Genomic DNA, 21899 nt, shown 5'->3' with positions numbered 1-21899 from the left:
GAGACAAGATGGGTTTTAACACACCTTCACCTACTTCATTTCACACAAAATGAAAAAAAAAAATCCTGCAGGATTGAAATACTCACACTGGAGTGAGGACAGGCCAACTCAGGACCAACAAATTCACCTACGGATTTTCAAAGCAGTCTAGGGATGGCCAATTCTGAGTGATAACTGCCCTGCCACAATAATGCGTGAAGAAATGCACCGTGCATCACTCCAGTTAATTATGAAATGAAATCACATTCCCTGAACACTTCCCCAAGCGAGGGCACAAGGTGGAAGCCTTGAGGTGGTCTCTGGCTGGGTGGCAAATGGCAACCAGCCAGGGCTTACACATTGACCGTGGCCAATATGCCGCACGGATAATCCACACAAGCAATGGAGAACTGACACTTGATGCCGACTACAGATCATCTCAATCATGTGCTAGAGCTTTGGTCTGTCAAAAAAGAAAATGTGGCTAAAAATTACCTGTCTGGCTTATCAGGGGAAGGGGAACAAAGCTTCAAATAAACTTCTGAACTTCAACTATTTCTCAATACTTTCAGGAGACCTCTTTGAAACTGCAGGGCGACTTCCATCTCTCCAATAACCTTCTCTGACCTCGCCTGGAATGACTAATGTGATCGCAACGGTCTAACTCTGTGAAGTAGCACTCTTTCCACCCCCCCAAGGAGCGTGTGCATCTATTAGCCATGTGAGGACTTGGCATTATTTTGAAAGCTAATTACCAGCAGGTTTTTGAGACAGGTGGAATGGGTTTCTGTCACCTCCCTTCTGCAGAGTAAGCAAAGGCTTCCCCAGGTGACCAGCAAGAGGCTGCAGCTTGGTCCCTGAGGTTCTGGGCCTCTTTTACAAATGAGGGGCTTCCCATGGGTGGCCTGTCCTATGAAGCAGCAGCCTGATATATGCACCTTGCTGGAAAACGTTTCTTTAAATCTAGATTCATTGTTGCTTGGCTCCATGGTACTGACAGCAACAGTCCAAAGCAGAAAACACTAGAATCAGAATAAGGCTCAGCACTTGGGAAATCCCTATGAAATTTATGGGTTGGCATGACCGGAAAGGAAGAGTTTATTTTCAGTCATTTGTTACAAGAGGGGTCTGTTTCATAGAGAGAGGAGAAGTTAGCATTATTCCCATAAATCTTTGCTTTCAAATCATTTTGATCTTTCTTAAGGAGAGCTGAAAATTCCAGAACCAACTTTATTTTCAAGCCCAAGTCAGGCGCTAGGCAGCCATCTATAATAACTGAGTATGAGGGGATAGACCAAAAGAAGCATATCACCTCTCTTCTCGGAGTCCTCCTTTTGAAATTAAGATATTTGTTTTCCCGAAGGCAAAATGATCAACTCTGAGCAAACTCCCGAAGGCAAATGATCAAAATGATCAACTCAGAGATCAATGGTCTCTGAGAGGAGTAAGATGGAGAGGAAACAGAGGTAGAGAAAGGGGGGTGGGGTATTACAAAGCAGTAAAGTACACCGGGTGGGGGAAGGGGATAAATAAAAATAGACCAGTGAGGAAAACTGAATGGAAGGCCCATTTGTTTATTTTAGCAGTGTTTGCCATTCCAGGAGGCTAGCTGAAGTTCCTTCCTTCAGTGGTTGGCCCTGGACCAACATTTGAAAGTCTTAGATCTTTGGAAAGAAAGATTTGGACAACAAAGTTGTTTTATCTGGGAGGGTAACTAGTTTACTCAAGAGTTTCAGGACTTTGGTTTTGATGTTATTACCTTGGCCTAAGTTTCTCTGTCCCAGGCGGTCCTGGCTATGTTTACCGATTTAGCAAGGGAAACAAGAGATGGTGGGAGGGATGGGATGCCACTGAGACACAGCTTCCATGTTTGGTTGGATCGCCTTAATACCTGGGCACCCTGAAGATGGCAAAGATGGGGAAAAGTCAAATATTTTTTAAAGGTCCTATCTCTCTACACTCATAAGAGGGAAACAACACTTCTCTAACTTACTCCCCAAATAGACACTGCCGTGGATGTTCTGCCAAGGAGTGATGTGAAAGTGTGTTCCAAAGTGAAATGTAAGCTTGGCCCAGTGCCCAGCTCTTGACTGTATTTTGCACAGAGAGCTGCAGGCTGGTGTACCAAAGGAGCACATTTCTCTCCACGTGACTGCAAGAGCCAGGCAGCCCAAGCAGATTTCTTTGTGTTAATAAAATGTGATCTCTAGACGGTACACACCAACAGCCCTAGGGAAACGTGAGCCAGGGAGAAGGACCCAGGGAAACCCATGGGCCTGGCCAAAAAGGGACTGCAGTTGCCGGCAAACTCAGTTGTATCCAGGCAAGGCATTCCAGGCCTGGCGAATGCAAAATGAGAACAGAGTCAGAGAGGAAAAGCCAAGTCAGGTGCTCAGGTGAATGCTGCTTAAAAAATAAATGTAATCCATGGAATCCCATCAAACATAATCCTATACAAATATTTATGCTTTCTTGGTAGGCCTTCACGGACACTTTCTCAAGATTTGGAGTATACTTGGGACTCTTGGCACCTCCCCCCAAAACTGAGATTACCCCAAATACGGCAGTTTGACTCCTAGGTTAAATTGTGTATATTCGGATCTGGTGTAAGGTGTGGCAAACACACATACTTCTACTCCCTCACCCCCCAGGGGCCCAGCAAATGCAGTCAACTATCCATGAACCCAGGCAACCATGGGGAGGGACTCATAAGTAACTACAACAATCACCATGGGAAGGCCTGAACCATGAATAGCTTGCTTTTGTGGACAACTCCTGCCTCATGGCCCCTGTGGCCTTGGCCTCCTCTGACCTCAAGAGGGATGCATTGCTCAGTGCCTCAGGCCTGTCAATCTACATCTTTGGGCAGGAGGTACACAGGCTGAGGAAGAAAAGGGGGTATTAGCCACCCCTGCTCATTGGGCCTCCTTTCAACACAGTAGATCACTTAATCTCCAGAATTTTCCAATTCACTATGCCCTTTGGCCAATTTCATCTTCCCAATTTGGAGAGTGTGTTGAGGCTGGAGGTACCAGGGGCAGAGTACCCTGAACCTCTCAGCGATTATTCTGGGGATTGCAGGACTTTACAGGCCAATGGGTTCCTCTGGCTGAAGTGAGTAAAAGGTCCTAGAAGACATTGCTCCTTCGATCCCCTCCCCTGCAGCAGCCCAGCCCCCAGGCTCCTTGACCATGGGCAGGCAATCAGCCATAACCAGCTAATTTTGGAGCAGCTGAGTTGATGAGCACCTCCCAAGCCCAGGTGAGCCTTCACCTTGGTTAATCTGCAAACCAGTTAATCGGCCTCAGGATAATTGAAAGTTAATCGTATGCAGAACTCAAGTGCAGTCATTGGAAACAAGAGGAAACCACAGTAGCAGAGGAAGTCAGGTCCACTCTCGGCGAACTCTCTCACACCACTCTTTTCTATATTCTCCACAATGTTTAACCTCACTTCACCTCACTGCCTCACACACTCTTGCACCCACCCCTTGTCACACAGTGACCTTGATCCCAGGGAACACATAGTAAGTTCTCAATAAAATGCGACTGTTATTAGTCCACTGGTGCAGGGCATGGATCTAAAACTGGGAGAGGCTGGCTGGTTGTGGGAAGCATAATGGGGCAGGGGGCTGCAAGAAGCATTATGGGTTCAAACATCAGCAGGAAAGCAGATCAACAGCACCAAAACATAAAGCTCATTCTAAAACTGGTGAGAAATAAACGTGGAATATTGGTTCCATTAGCACAGGTAACGGAAGGTCATCCCAAGCCTAAGCAGACTGGTAAATTCTCCAATGCCTTCTTAAAGAAGATGGGGCCACTTCTGTTTTAAACGTCAGGAATCGCAGTGTGGAGCACTGGGGGGCCCAGCCTCCTGGCCATTCCAAGGTCCAGGTTTCCAGGGAATCCGCAGCCGTGACCGCTGGCCACAGCCTGCCAGGCTCGGTGGTTTGTGGCAGCCTTCACTGAAGCAGTGAGCACCCACCCAAGTCCGCCTTCCACTGGAGTATCTACTGGAACCTGATGGGGACTGTTGGAATTACAACTTCAGTCCATGTTGCAATTCCTGTCCTGTGACCATGGTGCAGAATCAATAGTCTTCCCTTCTTCTATTCTATCAAACTAACCAGAATAAGCCTCCTGCAGAGAACGAAATAGTAGTGCCAGGGGCTTGGAATAACACTCTTCCAGGACACCAGAAAGAGCACTGGCCCGAGTCCCTGATCCTCTGCCCAGTGGAGGGACCAGTACTAAAGGATCTTCCCAACTTGCTCTGTCAGGACAGCAAATACCTGGCACAAATACTGTCCCACCTAAGCCTATGGCAGACATCCCTAATTCATCACAGAACTCTTTCCGCTGAGCTCAGACCAAGCTTCAGTCTTTCATGATGACATTCAAGGCACCTACCAACCCACAGCAGCCAGCTGGGAGGTGAAACCTACTGACATGGATTTGGGAGGGAGGTCCCTACAAATCTGAGTCCAGACATGCAGAGGAGCAAGCCAAAAGCAGAGATGGCTACTGCCCTTCTAGAGACATTGCCATCAAAAGAGCTAGCTGTGGCCTTTGGAGTTTTTTGTTTTTGTTTTTGTTTTTGGTTTTTTTGCTCTTTTTAAAAAATTATTTTGTCTGGCTAATAAAACACTGCTAGAAAAAAAAAAATCCAAATCTTGGAGCGATAATTCCAGCCAGATAATTTGCCTCCAGGGTTACTCAGATATGTTGAATACCAAAGAGAAGCCAGTGGTTCCCATTCAGAATGAAGACCATTTTTTTTTTTTTTAATTTTTTTTCAACGTTTTTTATTTATTTTTGGGACAGAGAGAGACAGAGCATGAACGGGGGAGGGGCAGAGAGAGAGGGAGACACAGAATCGGAAACAGGCTCCAGGCTCCGAGCCATCAGCCCAGAGCCTGACGCGGGGCTCGAACTCACGGACCGCGAGATCGTGACCTGGCTGAAGTCGGACGCTTAACCAACTGCGCCACCCAGGCGCCCCAAATGAAGACCATTTTTAAGGAAGAAACTAGCTTGAGTGCTGTTGAGTTTTTTCCCCAAAGGTGTCAAATGTCTTTTGCTTTTCAGCTTTAGTTTTTAAACTCCATCACTCTTTACGAGTGGCAGAATGTCAGATTCTTAATCCATCTACTTGCTTGGGAGCAGCACCATCAACCCAAGAGGCTTTGCATTCTTTTCCACCAAAGTGTGAATGTTAGTCTTCCAGCTTATGGAGTCTTAGAGCAGAGTCATCAAGCTAAAAATAGCACCCATGTTTTACAGGTAAGAAAACTGAGGCCTTGAGAACTTCAGTGACCAGGGACATACAACCCAATCCTGATAAACTAGCCCTAGAGCCTCAACTTGGTAGACTCCAAATTCAGTGCTCTGTGTAAATGACCTACCTTCAAATTGTTGCCACATGTTTTCTCCTCTTGCCACCTAAAACCCAATGGAAATAAGAATGCTAACCCAATTTACACTTTAATTTGAATTTAGTTTGGTCAATTTTCTAATTGGTTAACTTATGTTATATTTATGACATACTTGTAAATAAGAAGGGCACAGATTATTCTCATCTTACAGATGAAGAAGTAAAACCCAGAGAGGTTGACCACTTGCTTAAGACACTTAATAGCAGAGCTGGGACTATAAATAAGTAAATCTTCTCGTGTACCTAGAGAAGCACCTGAGGCTTTGCAAAGACTCAGTCCAACAACACAGAAATCTGGGACTGAGAGTCCAGAGACTGAACTACAATCTTTATATTTATTTAAAGATTACTTTTAGGAAGTAATCTTTAAATACCAGATTCTCACTCTGAATTAAAATTTACTGAGTGCTAACAATCCCAGGTCCATTCACTGACTAGACCATTTAATGTAATTTAACCCTCATGATAATCCTGTAATTGGCTGCCATGTTCCAGGTGAGGAAATGGGGGGGGGGGTGCTCATAATTTAAGTGACTTACCCAAGGTATCATGGCTTCTCAGGAGACCTCCGACTCTAAATCCAATTTAATTTAGTGCCTAAAGGGTCTAACCACGACGTGCTTATGCTATTAGACTGTGTTTCTTTGAATATCTTTATCAAAGCTTGTTATTTCTGCCTTGAAAATGATTTCATCCTGATCTCCATGGTTTTTGGCCACCGAGACATGCCCAAATTTATTTTTAAGCTGCCTGTAATCAGAGTGGAAGGGCTGATGAAGAAAAGAGAAGACACACTTTGGCGACGTCGCCACAATATTCAATCCTCTTGGGAGACACTAAATTCCAGGAACCGACATCATTTCTAATATGAGTTGATTTCCTACAACCTCTTGCATTAAGTGCTTAGCGCCATCCCGGCTGTAACACATAATGGGTACTGCTATGATTTCATATGCATTTAGCTGATTTAAACTTAGGAGCATTGTGCCCACTCTTTTATGAAAGCTCAGAGATACTTCATTAGATGTAAAAATATGCTCAGGGAGTCTTAGCTGGAATCAAGAGGGGGAAATCTGGCTTAGTTTGATGTACTTTGTTAATCTTAAGACAGGACTGTTGTACCTTGAGAAGCTTTATCCTGCCACACCCGTATGTACAGTACACAATGTACTATATCAAGACCCATGCCAAGAGCTCCACATCTCTAATCGGGCTGAAAAACAAAGTAATATCAGGTTAATCCCAATTCTTAAATTAATCAACATCACATTGTCTCCTTTGTGTAAAAACTACTTTCATACTTTTCTCCATTTTCTCAATTTCCTCATGTTCCCTTTCTCTTTCAACAGAAGGGTCCATTTTTCCTATCTGGGGACCTCCCTGGTAAAGGTAAAGTGAAACACACTTTACCATCTTGTAGGGGGAGTTAAGAAGAAAGTATCTAAGAGATTTACACTGGGGGGAATGGCAGGCCAGGAAGAGGGCTACCTTTGGAGACCCATAATCCTGCCTCTCCCTACCCCGAAGCCCATCACCCACAACTAGGGGGACTGGTAATTCTTCACTACATGGCCCAAAGGTGTCACCAAAGAAAAAAAAAGAAGAAACCCAACTCACAATACTTACAGCATGTTGGAAAGGCTTAAGAGCCCCAAAAGACATGTATGTAAGTTCCACTTGTCCCTTTCTCCCCTCAAGCTCTTTTTTTTGGCACAGGGTCAGAGGATGGTGGGAGACAGAGATGAAACACACAGCCCTGGCTGGTGAAGCATACATCTCTTAGCAGAGCCACCCAAGAAAGCAGGTGGTTACACGGTTACAGGACCACAACAGGGGTTTCCAGGTGGATAGATCTTTCCACAGAAGTCAATACACAGGATGCTCAGCCACTCTGCTTCATCATTACCCTTTCTTCCCTACAATGACATGGGAGGTGGGGAGCCATTTCCAGGCCATCGCTGCTGTAGCACAAGAGTCACTCCTACTTGAGTGTCCGTAAGATGAAGATGGAGGCAGAGGAAAAGAAAGAGCAGAATACAGATCCAAGTGATGAAAGCTCCCACTCATATATTGAGCACCACTCAAGTGCTTTGCATGTTATCACCTCATTTACTCCTCCAGGGATCCTCTGGCACAGGTGTGATCTCCCCAACTTACAAAGGAAAATTCAAAGGCAGAAGAGTTACAGAGGCAAGATCTAAGCTCAGGCCAGAGGTTTAACCCCCACGTTATGCTGCCCTTTGATGTAGAAAGGGGAACATGAGAGGAAGTTGCTCCAATAGATGATTATTTCATTAGTCAGATGCAAGAAAAAAAACCATCCTTGGGGATTGGTCTAGGACATCCCCTCTGTTGGTAGGTAAATGAACAAAAATCCTCTTTTGGTCCCACATACTTCCTGTATATGGAAATTTAAGTTTATGAATATAAAAGAAAAGCATGGCAGAGCAAATGGGGGAGGGAGGCAGAGAGAGATAAACAGCAACAATTTGGTGGAACACGGATCCACACAGCCACAAATGTCCAAAGGACAGACACTCTCTTGCAGTTCACTAATATACACTGTGGTTACGAACATCAATTTATACACACACGGAGAAGATGTTTAAAGATTACTTTGAACTCAAATAAGTTAAACGTGCCTAAGATTATATTGGCATAATTAACCTACTGGGGGCTATCTTTTTTTTGAGAGGTGGGGGTGAGGGCAGAGGGAGAGAGAGAATCTTAAGCAGGCTCCCCACCCAGCACAGAGCCTGATGCGGGGCTTGATCCCATGACCCTGTGATCATGACCTGAGCTGAAATCAACAGTCAGACACTCAACTGGGCCACTCAGGTGCCCCAATATCTTTCTTTATACAGAAGACAAAAAAGTAAATTTCTGTTTAATCAATTAAAGATCAAGTAATTATAAAATCTGAATCAATGCGATGTGACTATCAGGAAGGCTTAAGGGTAGAAAGAGAAACAGAATATAAGTAAATTCAAATTGTTTCTTCACACCTAGGTTTGGTAGTAGTGAAATTTCTTTCATCTTCAAACTTGTAAGGAATCCAGTAACTAAATGCCGCTAAATGGTCTGTTCTGTTTGAGTAAATTTCACTTACAATGCTAAAAAATACTTATTTTTTGACACGGATGTATATACTATTTTAAAAATCATCCAGGTGGTTACTGGCCATTTGAAATAAACATACATTGGATTCTACAGGAAAAAAGACCCCCACCTCCCTTGGGAAAGTGTATTAATATAAAGAAATCAATTGGAAAAAAAAAAAAAAAGAAAAGAAATCAATTGTAATGAAATAAGTTCTGTGAAATTCTTATTGTCAGTTCTAGAAATTTATCCTCAGAAAGTCTATCAAGGCTGCATTTCTCTATTTGTACACAGTATATCATCACTCTCTTCTCTTTAAATCTCTCAGTGGCCTTTGGTCTCTTAAAAACAGTATTATTTTGGCTGAATCTGAGATCCCCATCCTATTTTTAAACTTTTCTCTAGTAAAAGCCTCCATAATCTTCTTAGTGATACTAACTAATGAAGCCCAGCCCACAGAATAATGAATCCATTCTAAGGTGAACTAAGTCTCAAGGCAGATGGAGTTTAACTGTTTGCCACTCTCCATATCTTGGAGCACTGAGATCTCTGATCTGGGTAATCTGATTACTCCATATCTAGATGATCTTGTTCATCTGGTTTACAGCATGGATTCCCATTGGTCCCAGGGGGATCCTTCCCCAAACAAACCTTCCCTTTCCCCATTCAATTCAATTCAACAGGCATTTACTGTGCATGAATGGACAGCCTCGCTTCTTAACTCTTTCCATTAAGTGCAGAAGCACTTCTAGAGCACCAACGAGACTTTCCTTCTCTGTTCGGCTGTCCGGGCCTGGATTCCACAGCAAACACATCAAATCAGACGGTTAAACCCAGAGCTAATTAGAAAAGAAAGCATTGCTCTTCCCCACTCAAGGATTTTTCTGCCAAAGCACTTATTTTTGCTGATCCATTTATGCAATCCCACATTCTAAGAGAACATTTTGTCACAGATGATTTAGTGTTGTAGCTCCCTGGAGCATCTTTCTGTAGCATGCACTCATTGTTTTTAGGAATCTACGGTCTCCCAGGCAAGATTTGAGAGGGAAAGAGGTTTAATTAGCCACAAAGCCATCTCTCATTATAAGACCCCAAATTCCAAAGCATTCTTCCAAAAATCATTAATGAAAAAAAAAAATCCCAGATTAAACTACTAAAACCAAAACTTTTAGGAACCTTGAGGAACAGGGGAACTGTCTGATTTTTCAGGAAAGAAAGTGAGACTGGATTCTCATTATGAGCTGGATGGGTAGGGAGTTGAGACAGCAATGATATTTGTAAAAGTCAGAAGAGAAGGAAAACAAACATTTTAGGAATTTCCACCTTCAGTCACAGAGTATGTATCCACCAGAAGCCAATTTAACAGAAACAAGTACTGTATGGTTTTCCCCCAACAGACACTCAATTCTGCCAACAGTCCTGTAATTGTCTACTGTACATAGCTGGAGGTGGAATTGCACACATTGACTCTTCTTCTTTTTTTTTTTTTTTTTTTTTTTTTCAAGTGAACTGGTTTGGGTTAGGGCAACTCCTCCAGTTTTCTGCAATCTTGGCCTGATACCAGAATACCCTTCGGGGGTATTTGGGCGAGTCACTTCACACATGTGCCATTTGGTGTCCCCATCCCATCCCCCAAACCCTGTTCCTATAACACAAAGTCCCTTTACTCTAGCAGCATTCTCAGTAACACACACACACACACACACGCACACACACACACACACACCTCATATCCACCATACCTAAGCATGATGTGCAATTAATTCCGGTTTCAGGAAAGAAGGAAGCCACAAATACAAGGTCAGGACTCAAGAATGCAAAACTGTAATAATGATTCCTTTGTCTCTCAGGAGTAAAATTAATAAGTTGGCCAGAAACTTAGCTAAGTATTTTTAGCTTGATATTACTGCTGCAGGTAAACTTATAATCAAGTACTATTTGTATCACTGAGGCATCAATGTTTTCTTTCTTTTTCTCACATGCATATATACACACATAACAGCAACAACAATAAACAAAACACACTCAGAAATCAGTTCAATACACTTGTTTGCAAACCTAGTAAGCTTATAACAGAGGCATTTAAAAGTGATGAATGTTAATGGGTTGGGTTTATTAAAATCTATTTTTCTACTCCTGTGAGACCAGGCCTGCTTTTGGACTTTTAAATTCTGAACCATTCAAGTCCCTCAAACTATGTCCTTGCCAAAGACTGTTTCCCCCAGTCACTAAAACCATAAAGCCCAAAATGATGGGCTTTATAAGTGAAACCTAAACCCTTTGTTTTTGAATTACTTTCCCTAGATCATTAGAACATTGTGTTTGGAAAAGCTGTTTGATGTTCAAGGGAGAGTATTTATTTTCAAAATAATAATAATAAGGAAGTCCCGGTTTGCCAGAGGAAACTATTGTGAAGTATCTAAAAATGTTTCAAATCCAACCTTGAACCCAACTGGAAATGTCCACATGCCACTTCCCTCCTCGCAAACCTTCAATGGCTCCCCACTGCCTCCTGGATAAAGTTCAAGCTCCGCAGCCCAGCACTCCTGAAGCTGCCAGCCTGCCTGGCACCTGCCCCTCCAGACTCTTCTCCCCGACTCCTTCATATGAATTTCCCGTACCAGCCAAACTGGATCTACACCTTGTTCCCTAAACACCCCGCAGACGTTCCTGCCTCTACAACTCCGCGCACCGGCTGCCCACTCACCACTCCGGCTCTCCACACCTCTCATTCCCAGGCCCAACAGAGGCTCCACGTCTTCCAAGAAGAGGTACCTCAGACGCTCCTGCCCCGGGCGCTGGCTGCTTCCTGTGAGGTCTGGCCCTTCACAGTGTCTGCCCTGCTCCCTTATTCATTTTTAAACACTTTACTCATTTTCCTGATTACTCTTCCATCTCCTCTTTTCAGCAGATATTGGGGGCCTCTCGGTCCCCATCATTTGGCACCAAGGACATGCTACGCTGTCCTGTCACTCACCCTTTTACCTAAAACCTCTATCTTCCCTACTAAATTGCCATCTCTTTGAGGCCAGAAGCCAAGTGGTACCCTTGTCTGTCTTCCCCAGGGCACACCACAGACTGAAAGCTGATGCTATTTCTGGGAACCATCCACACTGCTCCTAAAAATGCCTCTGTTGCTCCCTAACCTTCAAATCAGAGAAAAGGGGAAAGTAACAGAGCTGACCTATGGTGCCACAGTGGACCCTTCGTGCACATTAGCTTTAGAAAGCTCACATAAGCCCAAGAAAGATGCTACCCTACAGATGAGAAAATGAAGGCGCAGAAAGAGTAAGGATTTATCCAGTATGGGAGCATTTGGGGGAAAGAGGAAATATTACTCTGGAATGCTTATGCAAAGTATTGCCTGTGAGCAAGGGGATGAACTAGACCTCTCTCCTCCTCCCGCAACATAACGTGCCTTACAGCTTCTTTACCCCTGAGGTCATTATATTGTCTTCAAGTGTAATTACTTAATGCCTGTTATTAAAAATTCAATAGTAACATCAACTGATGGATTTTACTTGCAAATATGTCACTGAGAAGCCTTCTAATCAGGAACTTATTTGAACTGCATTTTGTTTGTTTCAGTTTTCACCTCGTGAGCAAGGAGGAATGCATACAGGTTACAGTTTAGCTACCCCCGGTTACCTAAAACTCAGAGGCTAAGTGGGGTAAGCAAGACTAGGCAGAAAAGCAGAGGAGAGATTCAAATGCCTTGACCAGAGGCCTTAATGGGCTAGGAAAGGAAGCGTATACAGACCTGCCTGGAGACAAACGCTAGGTCCTCCTCTGAGAAAGGAGATCAGATGGTAATGAGAATGCCACACACAGCAGCTGTTATTGAGCACTTACTGTGTGCAAAGCACTGTGCTGAGTACTCTACACGCACCGGCTCACAGGACCTTCCACGGTCCCATGAGGCCAATCCAGAGATTATTTCAAAGTTCCAGATGGGAAATCATTTCAGTGATCTGCCTGAGACCACAAGCAAGCAGGGCAGTCAAGATTTACACCCAGGTTTGTTTGTTTATTGGATCTCAAGCTCTAAAACTTTGCTATATTGCCGGTAGAGAGTGGTCCCAAACATTGGGCATTCTCACGGATGCCGTGAACAGTAAGCTGGTGAGCACCTAGGCCTTAAGGAAAATTAAGTTTATTCCAAAACAATGGTTTCATGGCTTCAGGTCAAGACATTTGCTGGGATAATATCAAATATAATACATGAACAATATTCTCAACCATTTCCATTACAGAATCCAATGTAGACCTTGTATCTCCCTGTCCCTCTCATGTTTTTTTCCCAATGTTTTTTTTTTTTTTTAATCTTACTACTTCCCCTGCTACTTTCCCTCTTCCCTCCATTTTCACTGCTGAGACATTAAAAAAAAAAAAAAAAAGGCTCTTGGGTAAGAGTAATTAAATTAGTCCGGTTGCAGAAGAGGGTTCCAGAGAAACCTAATAAATCACCGCTGTCTTTTCATCCTCTGGCTTTCTACATCAGGATGTTATCAATGCTTTTCTCTTCCCACCTTCCCCACCCCTCTCTTTCTCCCCTACCTAGTTCTGTCTTCATATTGCTATTTTTCTAGTCTGGTAGGCACAGTGCTCAACTCAGAAGACTGTGCCAAGACCCTTGGCAGGAGCTGGCCTACAGGAATCCGCGCGCCAGGGCGGTGCAGAGAAGACAGGGCTGCTGGGCAGGCAGGCAGGAGAGAGGGCCGAGTCTGGGGTCTGGCTACAATGCTGGACCGAGCTGGCTTCCTGCATATGAACTGCCCTACAGAGCTCAGCTTTCTCCTGCCAGGGTCGGGATTACAATTTCTTGCTGGCACTTGCCATAGTTTGCCTGGGAGGAGAAGCAAGGATTGGGGTGGGGGATGGAAGCAAGCCAGCACACCACCCAGGGTTGGGCAAGCTCGACGGGGCACAGCCACGTGCCTGAAGCACACGGTCACGCAGGCAGGTGGCCAGGGTTGTCAGGGTTCACACGAGAGCTGGGGCGGGGGGCGGGGGGGGGCCTTGGGCACGGAGTGAGTGGCTGTTTCCATACTGGCAGACCAGGAGCTGCTAACCCAGAAGCGATGCTGCTGGGTTAACACCAGGAAGTCACTTGTCCTAACCCAGAATGAAGGAGAAAAGTCAAGCAGGCTACACAGAATAAGGATTAGGCATGCTGGAGAAAAAAAAAAAAAAAAAAATGCATGTCCTATTTTTGCAGAGAGAAGGGGACTGGATGAAACAAATCCCTAAACGGAGAACAGGGGTTGGGAATCCAGTTGAGTTCTCTCCCCGCTCCCATGCCACTGACATCAGAACAACAGCTCCAGGCACTGAGTATTCATGTGCCATACACGGTGTCAAACTCTGTCAGGCGTTACCTCATTTAACCGCAAAAATCCCAAGGGAGGGGTCTATCATCTCCATTCCAAAGACACATAAACTGAGGCTTAAGGAGGTAGGGAAATTAACACTATGTTGCATAGCAGGGCCAGTGTGGGTCCAGGACGTGAACCCAAGCCCCCCGAGGTCCAGGGCTTATGCTCTGAACCGCCACCCAGCTTTCCATACCTATCTGAAAATACCTCTTGCCAGGAGACTAGAACACTATCCTGGGAATGTCACAACAGGTCAAACCCAGCAAAATAGGGCAAGTCTGTCCTCTATAGGGTGTGGGGGGGAAGATAAACTCTAACAAGAAACAGAAAAAAAAATCTGCCTGCCTCCAAAGAAAGCTGGACTCTCTCCCCTTGATGATGTCCTTGATCCCAATGAATGTAAAACACTTCCAAGATACTTGAGGCACAGTGCACAGCAACGATCAATCACGATGCTCCCAACCTACAGACCTACCAGTGTGCTGGGTGGGAAAACACAGAACCACATGCCCTCACGGGGAGGGAGAAACTGAAGCTTCTTCTCATGATGTTGAGAAAAGCAAGAGAATCCTGTTGCCTGGGCAGGACCTCCCATAATCCCAGAACCACCAGCACAGAACTCCCCTCTGTCATTACCCAGATCCCAGGGCCAGCAGGTTCCTTCTGTGCCAAATCCTTAGCACAAAGGAAGGTCAGCAGAAACAGAACACAAATTCCATCTTGCAAAGGTATGATGGGTTCTCCGCCATCTCCCCACTCTGCTTATACCACCCGCTTACGCCTTCCTCTTCCTACACACCACCACATAGAAAGATTTTCACTTCACTCTGTCAGCCTTCATCATGACCCGGTCTCTGTGCCCAGAACTAGAAAGACAGCCTTCTTAATTCTCAGCCGAATATGGGTCTAACAGTGGTAGGACACCCCCAAGCTATTCAAAGAAAAACCACCAGAGGAAACGATTTCAAATCTGGCTTTACAAGCATGTGATTTAAAAATAACTCTGCCTTTGTCTGCTACAGATGACTTTCCCTAAAGGGACTGCTGTCCTTAAAGCAATCGCTCAATTCTCCGGGCAAACAGATTCTTATTTTTCCAGTACCCAGGACATACCTCCAGGAGAACACTCCAGGGTACTATCTCTGATAGCATCTGAAAGGCAAACAGCAAAGCCGTCAGGATGACTCCTGCCATCTCGGCTGACCTGGGACCAGACCATCTGGGATGCTGCCCTTCAGATGACAGAGGAGACCGTGCAGGTGGCTACAGCATCCAGCAACCAGCACTCTGCCTTCATCAAGATGTCAACCAGAAGGCTTGGCCATCACCCCATAGCCACAGGAGGCTTCGACAGATTCCTGAGTTACTTCAGGGAAACTGGATTTCTTTGGATATTTGATTTATCCTTTGATCAGACAGTAGACAGGAACAAGGACGAGTGCACAAAGCAGGAAAGGGGGTCGGGGGGCAGTCATGGTGAACAGCAAGAGAATTCACAAGAACGCTCACCTTGCCGTTCCAAGACACTTGGGGTAGACCTAGAAATGCAGTAGTTGTCAGCTCATGGCTTAATTTCCTTTCAACCAGACAGGTGGCCCTAATGACACAATGCTACTGAGCATAACTCAAAGATGCATGCTGAGCAAATACAGAAAGCAAATGTTCAATAAAATTGTTTTGTAATTACCTCCTGATTCGCTGGATGTCATAGCTTTATCAACTAACAGCGTAGAACTATGCTTTATTAACATGATATTTCTTCTTGGCAACCTAATGCCTCCTGACCTTCTCAAAAGTTTTGCCAGTAAGTGTTACAGGAGGCAAAAAGCATCCGGGTGTATGTGACAGGATGTTGAGTTGTGCCCAGGATAACTACACCAATTTGCTGCCCCAATTGAAAGTTCTCAACAGGGGTGTCCCAGGGGACATGTAGCAGTGACTGGGGGTGGGGGGTGGTGTGTGACTGGCATCTAAGGGACAGGAACCAAGGATGCTGTGGAACATGCAACAACGCACAGGACACTGGCCCATGGCAAAGACTTACCTGAAGCCTCACCAGTGCCAAGGTTGGGAAATCTTGGTCTAGACTGAAATAATATAATTCCCAGAATGCTCAAGGCTACACCTGTGCTCTTGCCTTCTGAGGACTCCCTTTCCTCAAGATCCACTTGGCATGTCTACTCTGGTCTCTACTGTGATTACATGGAAAAACCAAGAACCGTCTTCCTTTTCAGTTTTGTTGGTGACATACCATCCATCAAGTCCACATCCCTTAGATTTTTATTTTGCACATAATCTTTATAATGACCAACCCTGTACAAGTTGTTACAGCAGAGTGTCATTGTCTCTATACTTGGTATTTGAAGAAGACCTTTAGCTTTTTTCCCTTCTTGTTAGGAGTATCACTGAGTTTCCAATTCAAAAAAGAAGATTATTTTGAAGTATGTTTCTGTTACCAAAAAAAAAAAAAAACCCAAAAAACAAAAACAAAACAAAACAATAACAACAACAAAAACACATTTAAATGAAGAACTTATTTCTAGATTCCAGTTCCCCCTTGGATCCTGGTACCTTTCCCCTGTCACCTGACAAAATGATTTCTGTGGAAACTCAGAAGCCCTTTGTTGTGGATTACAAATCTGATTGGGGCATCCCAAGTTTTTGAGTCACTGATTAATTACCGATTCTAACAAGCTCTGACAAATGACTTCTAAGAAAGCCTCCAAACTTCAAACCTTAATTCTTGATTGTCAGTAGGAACCAAGATTTGGGGACCCACTGTTCACGTGCCTTTTCGGAAAAAATACAATACTTCTAACATGGCACACATCTTGTATTTGGCAGGGGATGGAGAAATACTTGTCAATTGAGTATAAGTGTTAAGGCTGCAACACACCAATCCAATAACTATCGGCCAAAATCTCTTGTTATTTCTCTCCAGAAGGGAGGAGGGTTATCAACTGTTCCTAAGTATCTTAAGGAAGTATTTCAGAAGACAGGGTTGAAATCAATGATAAAAATTGACACAGATAATAACAGTGACAACTATTAGTAATTATTTGACTATTTATGTATATTATATATAATTTTCACACTAACCCAATCAAATAAAAATTATATCCTTCAAAGAGAAGGGAAACTGAAGCCCTGAGAGGTAATATCACTTTCTAAAGCTACAAAGTAGTTATATCTCATTCTACAGAGTAGAGTGACTGAGATACAGGGCGCCTTCTCACTGGGGCTCCAGCCCCTTCTCCCTGGTTTAAATGTTATTTCACTCACTATCTGTTCCTGGAAAGAAACAAAACCATGGCACTGTCCATTCCAGGAAACTAGGGCTTGGGGTCACATCAAGGAATGTGTTCCCAAGCTTCTGCAAGCTCCTGGAGTGGTCAGAAGTTAAGACTTAATTCCATTCTAGCCAGTGGCTTTGAGTTATCATTCAAAGTAGGTTTCAGAGCAGGGGGCCAGCACAGAAAGATGTTAAATCCAATACTAATATTTCAAGGCAGGGGTGTTTTCTTCCTCCTTTGCATCATTTCCTTCCATTTTAATCTTGCTCTGCATGTGACATAAATTCTATGCGAGGTGAAGACACAGAGTTCAGGAATGATCTCAAGCACAAATCCCCCATTGTCCTGCTTTCTGTCTTCCCCTGCAGCAAAGGCCTTCAGCTCAGTGACCTTCCTGACAATTTATCTGGCTGAATCTTTGTTCCTGGTTACCTGTGCACGTGAAATGGTCTTTCTTCCTGTTCATTTTGCACTACAGAGTACTAACAGCATAGAGCCAGGGCTGAGCCACCTCAAACCGTGTCTCTGTCTGAGCACCGAGCCATGGGTTTTGAAGTACTGGACATTTTGGGTGATGTTTCTGTGTAATATTTCAACACCATTTACAGCTGACCTTGTGGGCTTTGATAGACATGGGTTCAGTATGACAAACAGGTGAAAATGAAAAAAAAAAAAATCCATAAGAACAATCTGTTTTACAGAAATAATAGAGTTCTGGCCCTGAGAAAGGCTAAGCCACACTTACAGTGAGAGGTGCTTGTAGACTCAATTTCTCAATGAGAACACAAGAGGAAAAGGATGAAAAAGTGATCGGCCCCCCACCCCTAACTCACATTTTTTTTCCCTTCAGACGAGACAGAAATGAACACAGGTGAACCACAGCCTTAGAGAGAGCCTACCCGCATCATTCATCAAGGTCCTATATCATGTATTGGGAAAGAGGGGAATGGGAAGGAGAGGAGATAGAGAGGTGCCCACATATCCAAACCATTAACTGTAGGCTGGTGTTTCTTAAACTGAAGCCCGTGGATCAACTGCAACAGAATTGCCCAGGTTCAAAGCACATATTCCTATGCCCTCATCCCAGATCTGAAAAATCAGGATTTCCAGGGGGGAGGTCCATAGAATCTGCATTTAGCCGACTCTCCCGGAGATACAGATGCTCACTGATGTGGGACAATCATGGCTGTGGGTGAAATACAAGATTCCTCTTTCAGAGCCAGCCAAAGTCTCCCTGATCGTGAAGATATTTCTGCCATCCCCATCCCGCCCCTCCCCTGCACCCTCTTCCCCATCTGAAGGGAGAATCTTTTTAGAATTTACCTGGTCTGATGGGGCTCTGCATACAGTTTGGGGACGGGATGCCAGGGTGAAGGGGTGCAGAAGCCCGACTGCTGAGGTCCATGACGGAGGGGGCGGCAGAGGAAGCCGGCTGCAGCCCAGGAGGGTGAGGGCTGTGGTCATGCTGAGACGGGCTGGGGGGAATGCCATTTTCCGACAAAAACTCCTCCAGGTCCATGTATTCCAACTGGAAAGTATCTCCGTCATAGGGAAGGGTTTTGTCCCATAAGGTGGGTCCCAAGAACGCCGACTGGGGGACCGTCGGGCTATTACTCTCATCATCCAGCTTCTTTTCCTTGTCTTTATCTTTACTAAATGCTGCAGAAATGAGGGAAAGTTGGACTTAACAAAGGGGAAAAAAAAAAAACGTGGCTTTTTTTTTTTTTTTAATCACTCCTCCTGGCCTCTGCTACAAAACACCACCTTCAAACCGTTCTCACAAACCCAGGGGATCTTCTTGGGCTGCTGGCTTTTGTGGATCTAGAGTTAAAAGTTCAGACAGGACATGGATCTCTGCCTGTTTTTCAACATCTTCCTATTTACTTTGGAAAGAAAGCACTAGTCCTTGGGACAGGGTTACAGACTGATCTAGAATATAAACAAAGGAACACAGTTTTCAGTACATTATTGGAGGGGACAAATAATTCAGATCTACAGTGGCAAAGTAACACCTGCAGTTACATACAATGGCTGTGATTTTTAACAAAACAGCCAATAACCAGGCATGGTTTCTCTTCCAGGAAATTCATTACAGTAACAATATGAGGTCATTCAGACTTAGCCAGTGAGCTAGGGATTCTAATTTTGGTAAAGCAGGGACTCTCCACCCTCCTCTGAAACCATGCATTGAGCACATACTATATACCTGCTTCCTTCCATAAATTATGTCCAAAAATCTCACAATAAATCTGCAAATCGCTATTGTCCCCATTTATAATGAAGAAATAGAGGCTCTGAGACTTGAAGGAACTTGACCAATGCCTCACATTGGCAGAGGAGAAAACAGAACTTCCGGAACCCACATAGGTTTGCTTTTAAAGCTGCTGGGGCACCTTGCATTTTACAAAAGGAGGTTTTGGTTTTTGTTTTTTAAGTGTTTTCTTCCTCCTCTTCCCTAAAGGCTTAAATACGATCCAATTCACAAAAATTATACATGTATGCAATCTGTCAAAAGAACAGCTATTGGAAAGCTCGTTACATACCTATAAGGGAGGTATGCAGCTATGTCCTACCTGTAAGAACCGCTCACCCCAGGACGTCTTTAAACAGTGCTCTGGATTTTGCCCATTCTAGTACTCAGGCGCGGGTGGAATCTGGGATCAGGGAATCTGGCTTCTGAGTTTCTTCCTCAGAGAAACACAGCCTCCGCTGCCATCCATTCTAATCCTCTAGTCTCATCTCCTGAGAATCTGACTTAAAACACCCACAGATGCAAAAGACTGCAGGCAGCACCTTCCTCCCAAGTGCTACTCCTTAAAGGAGAGTTAAGAGGGAAGCTGCTTTGCAGACGGCGAACCAAACCCCTCAACTCTTGCAATGCAACAGGTTGCCCCCTGCTAGGAGAGAAGATGCGAGTACTCCCAAGCTCTTTGTAACCAAATGATCTTTCAAGACTTTTACACTAGAAGCCGCACCATTTGCATTTGCAACTGTGATATCGAAGGCATGAAACCGCATCAGCCCAACTGACAAATCCCTTGGCGGCACCAGCTCAGTTCCGCGCCGCCTCTCCCGACCCCTCCTCTCCCGCTCCAGCCAAGGTTGCCTGGGGAGGTTTGGGACTTACCAAGAAAGGGCTCAAGCCAGAGGAGGCTCCTGCGCGATTACACGTGAGCCTGCTCCGTTCTCCCCTCCCACCAGGAAAAGTGCACAGGGAAAGTGTCAGAGCTGGAGGCGTGCACAGCTTCCCGCCCGGAGACCACTCCCCCTCCCCCGCCAGCCCCAGCCCCCACCCCCCTTTTTGAATTACCCTTCGCTAGGAAAACACGCGTCTCAGCTCACGCCTCGCAAGTTCCTGATGCTAACTAACACACAAACAGTAGCAAGATCCCAATACCCGAGGTACGATGCGAGACCACCTACCCCCCCCCCCCGGAATAAAACGAGTCCCCCTGTTTTCTCCTCCCCAGACTGGGCAGCTCTGCCCTTACGCGGGCGGTTTCACTCTGCGTGCGGGTGACCCTCAATCTAGGGAACACTGACCTGTCAAGTTATGACTCCCACCTGCGCCGCGGGACCGGGACCCGGCGAGCCTGGGTCTGTCCCAGCGCTATATTAAACGTTCCTCAGTGAGGGGATCCCCCTTTTGGGGGAACAGGGAGGGTGATGGGTGGGCTCCTCAAATTTCATCAAAGCAGGGATAGGGTGCCAGGGGACAGGGAGGGAGGGTATGGATGCTCCAGCAGGGTTGCCCAGCCAAGGAAGGGGACCCCAGGGAGCGTCGTTTCTTCCCAGAGCGGGGCAGCCAGGAAGGCAGCGCTCACCGTCTTCGTGGTGAAGGGGGAGCTTCAGCGGGTTCTCCAACAAGGACCTGAGCACGCCGTAGGGAGGCGGAATAAAGGTGGGATTCAGGGGGAGCGGTCGGGACATTTTCTCCATCGCGATGCACTCAAATGTTTTTCTTTAAAAAGAAAAAAACCCAACCGCCCCCCAAAATGTTGCTGAGCTTTTTCCTCCGTCCTTTGCCAAAAGTACTCGCTTTCAAGGCGGTGGAGACAAGAAAAAAATTACTTATATCTTTATAAATACATCTGCATAAGAAAATAAAAACAAAAAACTTTCGGGTTCCCAGTGCAGACGGTCCCCGGAGAGCGCGCCAAGTGCCCGCAGGCTCCTGGGCGACGTGCAGGATGCTCTCACCTGCCTTGAACCCCTCGTCCTGCAAAATATTCAAAATTGCGAAAAAGAAAGAAAAAATATGCAGATAGCTGCAGAAGGGCGGAAGGCACCGCGCCGGCCCGGCCCCCACGCGCCAGCACCCGAGGCTGGACGCCGTCCCACCCCACCCCCCACCCCGAGCCGGCGGCCGCTGCTCCCCCGCGCTCCGCGGCCCCGCAGCGCCGGGCTCAGCGCATCCGGCGGCCCATGTGCCGCGGCCCTGACAAGAGTGACGTCAGGGTCCGCACCGCGCGCCGATAGGCGTGCAGGGGCGGGGCCACGCGCGGCCCCGCCCGCCTGCCCCGCCCGCCCCGCCCGCCCCGGCGCCACGTGTTTAGCGTCGTCGCGCGCGCGGATTTTCCAAGGCCATGCAGCGCTGAGCTGCAGTAAAGAGACAGGTGCCAGATCCCTGGATCACCCACCTGGGCTAAGAACCCAACTTTTTCAGGTTAGGAAGAGAAATGAGGAATTTCTTTCAGTAGTTTTCAACCTGAGAACA

The 21899-nt window shown here is 45.7% G+C and overlaps 1 protein-coding gene across 2 annotated transcripts in view; it reads right to left on the bottom strand.

The window, feature by feature from the left end:
• The window catches only part of HLF (HLF transcription factor, PAR bZIP family member), a 54217-nt gene extending 32694 nt beyond the window's left edge, over positions 1-21523 (bottom strand). Inside the window, exons 1-2 of one of the 2 annotated variants that reach the window (XM_019415703.2) lie at positions 21007-21523; positions 18506-18841 (exon numbers count right to left, since the gene is read on the bottom strand). In XM_019415703.2, coding sequence (XP_019271248.1) covers positions 18506-18841; positions 21007-21121 — 451 coding nt within the window. In that variant the 5' untranslated portion in view covers positions 21122-21523. The remainder of the gene's footprint in view (positions 1-18505; positions 18842-21006) is intronic. The other variant, XM_019415704.2, reaches the window with a different exon arrangement.
• Between the last annotated feature and the right edge of the window lie 376 nt (positions 21524-21899).

This window comes from Panthera pardus, unplaced genomic scaffold (genome assembly GCF_024362965.1).
Source record: "Panthera pardus isolate Hobbes unplaced genomic scaffold, ASM2436296v1 HiC_scaffold_3, whole genome shotgun sequence".
Classification (NCBI taxonomy): domain Eukaryota; kingdom Metazoa; phylum Chordata; class Mammalia; order Carnivora; family Felidae; genus Panthera; species Panthera pardus.
This window is presented reverse-complemented; position numbering and strand designations above follow the sequence as displayed.